General features: G+C 36.1%; 1 protein-coding gene across 2 annotated transcripts; it reads left to right on the top strand.

Annotated features, from left to right (window-relative positions):
- Positions 1-8,001: 8,001 nt before the first annotated feature.
- Positions 8,002-11,711, top strand: LOC306868148 (caveolin-2-like). 2 transcript variants are annotated; one of them, XR_013784086.1, is made up of 4 exons: positions 8,002-8,253; positions 8,946-9,133; positions 10,150-10,744; positions 11,102-11,711. XR_013784086.1 is itself a non-coding variant. In XM_079414196.1 (3 exons), exons 1-3 carry the CDS (start codon positions 8,104-8,106, stop codon positions 10,298-10,300), a joined length of 489 nt encoding a protein of 162 aa, XP_079270322.1. In that variant the 5' UTR covers positions 8,008-8,103; the 3' UTR covers positions 10,301-11,711. The 2 variants fall into 2 exon arrangements, 1 of the variants encoding a protein (XP_079270322.1); XM_079414196.1 differs by having other exon boundaries at positions 8,008-8,253; positions 10,150-11,711.
- The last annotated feature ends 614 nt before the right edge of the window (positions 11,712-12,325 follow it).

Here is a 12,325-nt window from a genome sequence, read left to right as displayed (position 1 = left end):
TACAAGAAAAGTAACATTAAATCATAAAACAATATCAAATTACTGCTGTAAACCATTTATCTTCTAATCTTCTTAATTCTAAAATGATTTGTGTTTTAGCCATATAAAAAGAGACTATCGACTGAACCAACCTGAATATACGGTTTCTTAGCATTATTTGATGGTATGATACATTATTTATGATCCCCTCTGGGTCAGATTTTGAAATATATGATTAAAAATGTGATTTTGACAAGCTGTTTTTTAGCCCTTAATATTTCTCCATTTAATTAGGTTGTACTTGCATGACTGAAAATAGCTAGCATTACTAGGCTAAATGACTTAGCATTAGCATGGCCTTTGGAACACATTCAAAGACATATGCCAGTTTGATAACAAAGTGCCAACTATGAAACCTTTTTCAAACTTAGATAAGCTTTTGCAAGCCAAAAGAAGTCTTAAGAAGCTCACATTCCTCAAGATCTCCAGATGGAAAGTCAGCTTCCTCATGACCACGCCCTTTGTCTTTTGTCTCCACATTGTTTGTGCTAATATTGGGATAGCGAAGAGCAGTGATCTCTCACACATCTGTTTTCAAATACTCATTACACCCTCAATCAAGCGAGCAGGGTAAGCGCTGCTCTCATTATTGTGTGTTCATGACCGGAGCTTCCTTTGAACTCCTCGGGACACTCCACCCACCCGCGCACACTCGCTTAATCCAGTTCGCATTCATACCGCGGGAAGTGTGTGGTCCGATAGCCGGGTATTTGGTTTCACACACTGTTTGTCCATGAAAAGACAAAGGTTTGATGACACTGAGCTTGGAATTCAGCCTGCAGGGTTCACAGTTTCAGAGAGCGCTGTGAAAGCCGTACAGTGTACTTAGCTCAGTTTTTCTTGTGTACTGATGTCTATAATGATAGATCGATGGATTTAGAATACACACTCTCATGTAGACTGCAGAATTAGACAATTAACCTCTCATCGGGATCCCAGAGTTGGTGTTTGTGGAGCAAGGTGGAAAGGAGGCAGCAGAGACCTAAAATAGCCTCAGCAGAACTGTTTCAACACTGTAGCTTGGAAGGAAAGAGAAGGAAAACTCTGTGTGAGCTGATAGTGTGGTCAGAAAGAACGAGAGCAGGAGAGAGGTGTAATTAAAGACTAAATTTAACTTGGGAATTCCACTTTGGGGAACCCTAGATGAGAAGTTGCCTGTTTGACTACTTCAGAGCCCATTAGCAACATGCTAACAGCCCTCAACTCATGATGAAAATCACTAGAGAAAAAAAACAAAACAAAACAAAAGGGCTTTTCTCTTTCTAATTGGGTTCTTTTCAGCCCACACCCTTTTGGCACAGGATCAGGGTGAAGTGTTGCTGTAAAAAAATTGCTGTTGCTAAGTTTGGGGTTTCCCTTGCCAACATGGTTTTTATCTAATTCAGGTAGCCCATTCAATAGCAGTCCTCGTATTTCAGTGTAAACAAGTTTGGAAAACTACTAGAGCAGTGGCAGTTGACATCATGTTTGCTTTGGACCGCACAGCTACTCCAGTATCCATCAGGTGAGCGTTTTCAGTGTCACCTGGTTCAAATGTCTCTTACTTACACATAGCTAACTGACAAAAACTGTAAAGCTTGAATAACATAATTTGATGTATTATTAGCATGTAGCAAATGCATGTTTTAGGATTGTATGTTTAGTATTTTTATATACTAAAAACATTTAGTACTCTATAATATGTATATAGTACATTTATTATATGAATGGAAGTTTATCGTGCTTTAATCTCTGCTCAGTCAACTTCTGTCATAAATTTTAGCATTACACACTCTTAAAAATAAGGGTACTGAAAAGGTTCTAAAGGCGATGCCATAGAAGAACCATTTTTGGTTCCACAAAGAACCATTCAGGCAAAGGTTCTTTAAAGAATCATCTCTTCCTTACCTTTTTATAATCTGAAGAACCTTGTGAAACAAAAAGGTTCTTCAGGTGTTAAAGGTTCTTTATGGAACCATTTAGACAAAAAGCTTCTTCTATGGCATCGTGAAGCGCCTTTATTTTTTAAGAGTGTAGGTTTGGAAGTATGTGAAATCTGCTGAACCAAAAGGACCTATTAAGTAATTGTAGTTTCTGATAAATGCTTTTGCCACTAAAAAGACTAACAGTGAACTGTTCCGGCACATTGAGTGCTTATCACTCTCTTTTGTTTGTTGCAATCAGTGCCTTTTTAGAAATGGTGCAATGTAGACCAGTGGAAGTTGAAATAAGTTCATGAGGGCAGAGTTGAAACCAGGACACTTTCATTCTGCATTGGTGAATTAGCTACTAAATTAATATATATGCAAGATACTTATACATACTTACTATTCAGAGCTGGGTAGATTACTTACAAATTGCAGTCCATTACTGATTACACATTACATGATGAAAACTGTAGTTTTGGCTGACAAAAACTTTTAGGAAACCATTTAAAAGAAGAATTAGGGGGGATTATAATTATTTACTGCCACTGTGTGAATATGGAATCCATAAAAAGTAACTGTAATCTGATTTTGAGCATTATAAAATGTAATATACTCTAATTACGAGTACTTGATTTTTGGAATCTGATTACGTAATCCAGATTACATCTAATCAGGTACTTCCCAGATCTGGCTACTATTATAAGCATACACTGTACATATTCAATCTTACATTTAATAAAGAAAGGGTTTTTTAAACTTGTTTGCCATTTTCTGGCCTGAATATGACAGTGACATAATGTATATTAGCCATGCATGAATGAACATGAATAGTGAGGACTGTCTGTTTTAGTCATCCCCTAAAAATAGGAACAGATTAAAGGATTGACGCATCTTTAAATAGATTACAATTATATATAGATAATAATATGATATATAAGTAGGCTATGTGTGTGTGTAAAGATTAAAACTATATTATCAAATTTATTTAATAAAAAATATTTAAAGTTTCTTAAATTATATTTAATGGGATTAGTGTGCAATTAATTTAACTGCGCAAGTTTTATTTACTTTTAGATTGTTGTGATTTTATACAGAAATTATGTCACTTCCTGGAGGAGGATGTTGCCATATTGGAATCGTCATGTGACCTGATATAAGCCAAGCTACATCCAGTGTTCAAGAATGCTGCATATTCAGACATACTCATTCTGGACTAATTATTTTTCATATTATACAGTAAGAAAATGGGTATATTCGGACATGAGGTAACAATATGGAAATTGACATTGAGGACACACTTTGAAAAAAACATGCAGTGATTACAATTAAAAAGAATATTCACAAGAAAAGATTTGTAATAAACAATTAAATAATAGGACATTTTTATTAATTTTGTACATTTTTAAGTTTTACTTTTACACTTTAAATAAGAAATACATGTTAATATTTAACATTAAAATATATGTTAAAAATGATTTGGGACTTAAAATACACTCCTATATTCTACCAAACATGATAAAGTGATAAACAACTAATGTGATTTCTTAAAATTGTGAGCCCAGTGTATAAAAACACTGTCTTGCACTGTGTTTTCATGAGGTGACATAAAAACTTACTGCAAAGTATAAATCATCTAGAAGCTTAAACCTTTGAATTGATACCATGTTTATCACTAGGGCAACTTATAAACTTAATAGACATGCATGAAGCAAGATCATCGGTCAGCATTTCCAGACTTGGCTCAAAATAAAGGGAAAAAGCACACCTGAAGCTGTTGAGTAACAGCACCGGTATGCAGGATCTGATACACTCATCTACCTGATCTAAACTATGCTGGAAAATGGTTTGAGGGGTCTGTCATGTGATGGAGATAAATATCCCGCCGTGTGTGACTGGGTAACTGTGTCAGAGCTGGAGGATCGAAGCTTGTAAGGACTCGGGCTTGTTCATGCAGCACCACGGCAAAAGTTGCTCCATAGTTAGTTCAAATGGAAAAACTTATTTACCTCTTCCCGCAAAGCGCATATACTCCATCGACTAACACGACCTCGGGCTCTGGGCGGATCCCCAGTGTGTTCACCACACCTTCAGCCAGTGGTGTTCACAAACACCGAGCAACGTTGGTACAGATGAAGAGATTGGTTGTTTTTGACAGGTTTATTGTGTTTGGAAAAGTTACAATGCACTAAATTTGATCTGTATAGACAAAGGTACATGCTGGCAGAGAGCATGAAGGCTGATGTATTCTCTCTGGTCTACTTTCATTTCCTTAAGTTGATTTAAGTTCGGTCTTTATAAGCAGTCAGTGGTAAAACAAAGGCCGCTTTTATGTCTGAAAGAGTTATGCAATGTTAAAGCAAAGACTTTTATAAGTGCTATGATGTAAAGCGCGTGCCGTTCCTGAACTTTTGTTTCCTTCTGCTGAGGACTTTAATTGAAATCTCCTGTTTTGATTACCAATTCTCTGCCAGTAAGCTATTGTTAGTCCTTTGCACCAGAAAAAAAATAGCAGTCTAGTACAAGAAAGGAAAAGCGACCTCAGTTAACCATATACTCATGACCAGCAAAACCCTGTTTACTCTACAAGTAATAGCCAGGAATATTGTTTCTGTAATATTCACACTAAACTTTTGTACCAAGCAATTGTACTCTACTGCTTATGAAAATGGGATGTCCCAGACTTGCAGGCTGATGACAATAGAGTAGGATTGCTATGGGCTGATTCTCACGATTACTGCATGTCACGGTTTATTATGATGTGCCGGTATTCACAGACCTGAGAGCTTTAGCAGATGAGGTGACTGTCAGGAAGTCCCATCTGATATCATTGTGCTCATATCATTGTTTTTCAGCAGGTAGAATTAGATCACAGGACCATGGAATGTGACCTTTGGTTAATTCATCAAGAATCTTCAGCACTGTTTGTACTGTAGGTTTTTCTTACACCCTGAGTATATGTGAGTGTACACATTTTAATCATTATTTTATATATTTATCTATTTATAAATATCATAACATTTCCTGGAGAGTTGCACCACATGACATTTTACTGTCTAAACTAGCATTGCCTTGTTTTTAAAACATTAAATTATGTGATATTTTAAGAGATTATTGAATCTGAAACATAGTCATGAGGATCTACAGTGCTCTCTACAGCGCAATGATTTTTCCTGTTTTATTTATTTTACCCTACATTTTGGGTGCACCACATGACACAAAGTTTGTATATATATATATATATATATATATATAAGAAATGACATATATTTTTTGGAACATTTTTAATGTATTTGTTAATATATAATAATATTTAATATATTTTTTACCTAAAAAGTAAAGATTGGTTAATGTAATTATTTAAATGAGTCTTTTTCATTATGATATCAGGGCAGCTGTATTACCTTCTCATTCTTGACTTTATGCTCCCCTCAAAAATTATATATATATATACAGTATATATATATATTGTCCAAAGCCCCACTTTTCTAGGGTGTTTCCAAACTTTCTATATATATATGTGCCCAAGAAAAGTGGGGTTTTGTACAATATTAGCATGAATCCTTTTTAATTTGTGATAATTTTGCACTGATAGGGGACAACACAAACTATGAAAACATTTTATTACATAAAGTTTATACATAGAAAAAAACTTAACTTTTCGATTCATCAAAGTATCCACCATTAGCAGCTATTACAGCTCTGCATAATCTGGGCATCTGAGCTGTCAGTTTATTCAAACATTGACTTGATACTGTATATTACTCCAAGCCTCCCAAAGGATTGCCCAAAGATGATTCACACTGGTTGGACACTTCTTACGGACATCACGGTCCAGTTCCTCCCATAGTAGCTGAATTGGGTTGAGGTCGGGTGATTGGGGAGGCCATGATGTGATAACTGTTCATGATGCCAGCTGACTGTTTCCTCTCCAAATCAAATAGGATATGCACAGCTTGGAAGTGTGCTTGGGGTCATTGTCTTGTTGAAAGGTTTAGGAAGGTTGGGGTGTTTCCAAACTTTTGGAGGGCAGTGTACATATATATATATATATATATATATATAAAATGTATCCTCAAGGGAAAGACTGTTGAACTTGTGAACTTAAGTTATTACAATGGTAAAATTGCACCAGAATAGATCAATCAGACTCGCCTGCTAAACCCTTCATCACAGATTACAGTACTTGATACCTTGAATGAAGAGTTTAGCAGTTAAGTCTGATCGCTCCGTTTCACAATTTAAATCAGAGAAAAATATATATAGTAGCACATCAATGTAGAGATCATTCATGATGCTGACAACGTTTGATCACCACTTCAAACACACGCAAAGGGAAAGGTCTTGGCACCTTTGCTGTGCTGTTGGAAATCAGCTGTGTTTTTATCCATAGGGATTATGGCCTGTATTGTGCATGTCCTGGTGGGTAGAATGTGCTTTTCACTCCCACTGTTGTGCTTTTGCTCCGCTGTTATGAGCTGCCTCAGCCTCTCCCCTTTTTCCTCCCGACTGTTACAACACAATGAGTTTGTTGTTTACGTGTGTATCAGCTCCAGTGGAACTCCCTTCATTCCTTCTTGTTATAGAGATCATCATTATGTTCAGACATTTGGTAAGAATTATCAAATCTGCAGTGCTATTCAAGAGAAGATGTTTAGCAGAATGACCAGGGCTGTGTTTCCCAAAAGCATCATAAGTCTAAGTACATCGTAGACCCATTGCCACCAATGGAGCTACGATCAATTTAGGGTTATGATGCTTTTGGGAAACGCAGCCCAGGCTGGTCACCATCCACTTTCATTGTGGAAAAGAACAGCTTGGACATTTTGCTAAACGTCTTTTTTGGTGTTCCTCCAAAAGAAAGCTGATTCGTGAAAAAACACCTGTGTTGTATATATGTTTTAATATATATATTTTAATTTTTTAAATGGTTTTAAATGTTTTTGTTTTTTTATGTTAATTCATGTTTTTTTCTGCTTTGTTGGTTGCACTACATTACATTGATTTGGTGGGCAAAAAGTAAAAAAAATAAAAAAATAAAAACAAAGCAATTTGTTTAAAGTATTGTTTTTACATTTTTAATATAAAATGCTAATATGATTTTACATATGAAAAAAATAAAAGATGTTGCTAAACTAATAATATGGTTTTCTTTTCAAGAATGCAATTATTTTAATGACGATTTTTCCATTATGATATAAGGCAGTTGAATCACCCTTGAATTTTACACAAAGAAAGTTCGGTTTTTAATGACATTTTCATTTTTGGGTGAACTGTCCCTTTAAAAAGTCAAATAGGAAGGCAAAGATCAAGAGAGTATCAGAGAGTGGCCTTTTGTCTGAAGTTAAGACAGGCAAATTATCTACTAACAGTCATCGACTGTGTCCGAAAGATGAAAAATAGGCTACTGCCTTCTCAAGTAGTAAGGGTTCTAAGAAATACAACACCCTCGCTGTTTATGTTAAACCCAAGTAATAATTGAAAACTCTAACAATATGGATAATAAATAAAAAAAAAAATAGGATTTTTGAAAGTTACAGATTCAAAAAGCAAAAAGGCAAGAATAAAGATCCCTATATGCTCAAACAAAAAGAACCATTTCAGGACTACTTGGTTCTAAATAGAACCATTACTGTATGTAAAGAATCTTCTTTTTATAGTAAAAAAAAAAGAATAAAAACACTCTTCAAAGAAGCCAGTGAAGCTTAATGGTTCATGAAAAGCAATCAACTGACTGTGGAAGATCAACCTTTAGCCATGGCTTGAAGTTTTAAAAATTGTAACATTTTGTATTAATAAACTAATGAATGAATTAATGAATGAATGTGTAAAATGTGAGGGAACCCCTGAGAAAAATATTTGAATCCTCTAACTAGGTCCACCCCATAGTCTATAGAGGAAATAACAATAACAATCTGATAACATTCCTTGAGTTCCGTTTCAATAAACAGTTTGTCGAGATAAGGACAGCTAGACAGAGATTTATCCCTAAAATGTTTCTTATCGTTGGTCCACATTTGTTCGGAGCAGTGAATTGAGTGCCGTTGTGTGTTTGTCTGCGCGTGAGGGGCGTGGACGCGTCCTGCCCTAAGCGCGCACAGTGCGCGTACAGCAGGCGCAACACACAGCAGTGCGCGCCGCGCAACTCCAAAACAAAAACATGGGGCTTGAAAAAGAAAAAATGGAAACCAGTGTCATTATGGATGAGGATGAATTCAATAGATCGATTGAACCTATACTTGGGAAAAAACCGACCGTGTATTCTGAAGTCCCGGGCAGAGATCCTAAAGATATTAACGCGCACCTAAAGGTAGGTGACAACGCGAGACTTTTCACTTACATACTATCATTTATTTGTAAATACCTGCGTCTAAAACTGACCAAGCATGAGCGATATAAGCGCTAACAACGTGCTCATATTAGTGTCTTTCGGTATGTTGACAAATGCTTTCGCGCACGTGCATATTTATGCGTTTTCGGAGTGAATTTGTTTTATTTGTATAAGTGTAATTGCACATGCGCGATAATCTTTTCTTTTCAATTCAATTTCGAGTACTTTTTTGGCATAATTGTTTTGCATACATTACTGAATTAATCCACACAGACACACAAAGGAAAAAACACTGACTGAAGAAAATGCATATAAGGTGCCAGTAGTTAAAATATAAACGATAATGCCAAAATATAATAAATTAAATACCTAATATCACACACACAGGACTGTTACATTGAATATCAGCACAGGTGTGATTCGGCTGCAGGTATGTTATTATTAATAATTTACGTTTCAGATTAAATTGTCAGGTTAATGTGTTTCTTGTTCAAAAGAAACAAAACAATAGTAATACATGTAAAAAATAAATAAAACAGACTTTATTGGACTGTAAGGGTGTAGTTCAAATATAAATTTGGTACTTACTCTCTTTCTATACTTGTGGGCTGATCTGATAGTCTAAAGAGTTTGTTTACTATTGATTTTTAATTTCGTGTTTGATTTCACAGGTTGGTTTTGAAGACATCATTGCTGAGCCCATTTCCACGCACAGCTTTGACAGAGTGTGGATCGGCAGTCACGCTGTGTTTGAGCTGGTGAAATTCATCTTCTACCGGATCCTCACCACGTTTCTGGCCATTCCCATGGCATTCATTGCAGGGATTGTTTTCGGGATCCTCAGCTGTATACATATTTGGTATGAAAAGGCTTCTTGTTGGGGAAGGCTGTTGGTTCTCTGTTGTATTTTCCACAGCCCAATTGCAGAATATTTGCCTTGGCCGCTACCCATTTAGATAAAGACTGGCATTGAAAAAAAAATACCACAGAGAAAGTCTTGCATATTGGTTTTGCAGAGCACAGGTGGGCCTGCATTTCCACGGTGGAAAAATCCGCACAAAACTCACACTGGATTGTTAGCATTCTAGTCAAGTGTTTTTCTCCGGCCTCTTAGCGGTTTGACACATGCAAGCAGAAACTTGGCACTTGACCCTTGTGTAGTTTAAATCAGGAGCATTTTCAGGGTCAGTGTTCCTTAGGTGAAATATTAGTACATGTGGATGTTTGTAAACTTAACAGCTCTGCAGTAGCATAGTGACCCCATTAGTTTAGGAATGAGTAGACTTGACAAATTAGCCAGATAAGATCTAATGTCAAGATGTCAGTGTAGCTCAAAAGGAGAAGAGAAGTCTACTTGATGAATATTTTGAAGTCTAAGGTGCTATATTGGGTGACAAATTCTGTGGCTTGTTAAAATCAGTTGCATTTTTTTACTATACAAAATATCTGTATTTAGAATTTTAGCCTGGTAGATGCTAAAACAAGTGAAAAAAAGAAAGTAATTATCATAAAGACTTGGAAATGGGCTGTTTTTACTAATGCATTTAGCCAGAGTACCATAGCAACCACCTAGAACATCTAAGCAATTGCATTGCAATAATTTTGCAAATGTAAGGTGTTACAGACATGAGTGATGCTTGTTAAATTTGTTATGGGCCAGTCATGCTGACTGACAGATCTTGCATATGTGCTGACTGTTAACACTATCAAAGGTGATGATTATTGGAACCATCTGATATGAAGGTTGATGCTTCACATGTGTTCCAGGCTATATTTTAAGCCCAGAACAAAGAAAGAGGAACACTTTCATCTTGATATGATTATGCAAGTCTTATATATCAGCACACATGATGATGAGCTGTTTTCCCTCTGCAGGGTGGTGATGCCAGTGATCCAGGGCTGCATGATGACACTGCCCTCCATCCACGTGATCTGGACCAGCCTAATGGACATGTTTATAGGACCGTTCTTCTTCAGCATTGGACGGTGCTTGTCATCCATCAATGTCAAGACTGTGCAAAACTGAGCAAATCTAACTCCGCATAGAAGTGTTGCAGATTCTCTTTTGGCCACTTTTTGGAGGGTTATTAGCTGAAGGATCATTTATCCTTGACTTCTGAAGCACAGAGAAGAGAAATAAGTTTTCTTTCATTGCAATGCACAGTTGCAATATTCATTCCATTGTTTCGGCTCTGACGTGTCAGCCTCGTAATGGGCGGTGTCAGTGCTTTACATGCTTTTTCAGTACTGTTATGTAAGTCTAATTAAGCTTTTGTGTTATATATGATGCAGATTATAATGAAATTATTTAGATTTTAGCCTTCAAGGAATAGTTAACCCAAAAGTGAATATTTGCTGAAAACTAAATCACCCCCAGGCTGTCCAAGATGTAGATGAATTTGCTTCTTCGTGAGAAATTATTTGGAGAAATTTAGCATTGCATCACTTGCTCACCAATAGATCCTCTGCAGTGAATGGGTGCCGTCAGAATGAGAATCCAAACAGCTGATAAAAACATCTCAATTATCCACAAGCAATCCACCCGACTCCAGACCATCAATTAACTTCTTGTTAAGTAAAAAGTTGTGTGTTTGTAATAAACAAATTCATTATTAAGACATTTTTTACCTTCAAACAGTTGCTTCCGGGCTAAAGTATGAGACCATCATCCATAGTATTGCTGCTTCAGTGAAAAAAAAGGAATTATTACAAACACGCAGCTTTTTGCTTTACAAGATATTAATTGAAAGACTGAAGTTTTGTGTATTATTGTGATGTTTTTATCAGCTGTTTAGACTCTCATTCTGACGGCACCCATTCACTACAGAGGATCCATTAATGAGCAAGTAGTAACGCTAAATTTCTCAAAATTAGTTTGGAAGAAGAAACTCATTTACATCTCTGCCTGAGAGTGAGTAAAGTGTCAACAAATGTTCATTTAAGGATGAACTATTACTTTAAAAAATGATGCAACTACTTCCAATAGGGCTGTAGTGTTGTGCGATTTCTGAGTTAATATTTATATTGTTTGGAGATGATTTATCAAGAAGAGTAAATTAAATGATTTGATGGCATTTCAATGTATAAACTATTTATGGTACATTCCTATATTATAAAGAGCGTTTCTATACAAATATAACTCATTTGTTTCTGTATTAATGATTTATTTTTATAATGATAAAAAAACACCCAAATGGTGATTAGTTTGACTTGCAAAGCCACATTTGACATGCTGTTTGCCATTGATTGTGCTTTGTTATTGGCTCCGTAGAGTAAATGGAATATTTGACTGTGCAATGGAACATGAGAGGCTCAGGTGTCGTTTACTCGCTCCTGTTGAATGATGTCATGTAGCAAACATGCTGAACACAGCTCAGCTTATGAAAGACAGAACTAAATGTCTCTCAGTTCAGGAAATAAAATTATTTTTGGAAGTTAAAGGTTGGATTGTTTTCTTTGCTCAGAGACCATACCACATAGATCAGTCTGTGGCACATGGAATGCTAACCTGACAAGATTTAGCGTCTTGTGCCAATGAGAAAAGTCCTCTGGGTGACATGTTCAATGCAGCAGATATGCCCGAGGATAACGGTGTACCTGCATAAAGTGTATGTTTTTGTAGGATTGTAGAAGAATTTTCTACTCTTAACAGCTAGATTTTATTAAATGTTTCATTGTGCATATTGAGTTTGTAGAATAATAGGTTTACTATAAAAAGTGTTGCATTTTACCTGAGATACAGTGAGAGTGACCTTACCTCTGTTGTAGTTTTTGCATATTTTGCATTGCCTGTCACATCCCTCACTTTGCCAGGACCTGACCTAGATACACAAATACTTGTTAGGTACAGCAAATGCACACTAAAATAAATATAGATAAGTGAAGTAAACGAAAGCCTCGTAAACTTGGAAAAATATGAGAAAAACAAGACTGCAGTGTTGGCCTATTGTTGCTGAAAACATTCCAAACAAAGTGCAAGTCTTGCCTTGAGGTACATTGATTTTGGTATGCAAACCGACCAAATAGTCACATTTCAGGTTTATACTCCTCA

Source organism: Barbus barbus, assembly GCF_936440315.1.
Source record: "Barbus barbus genome assembly, chromosome: 50".
Lineage (NCBI taxonomy): Eukaryota > Metazoa > Chordata > Actinopteri > Cypriniformes > Cyprinidae > Barbus > Barbus barbus.
This window is presented reverse-complemented; position numbering and strand designations above follow the sequence as displayed.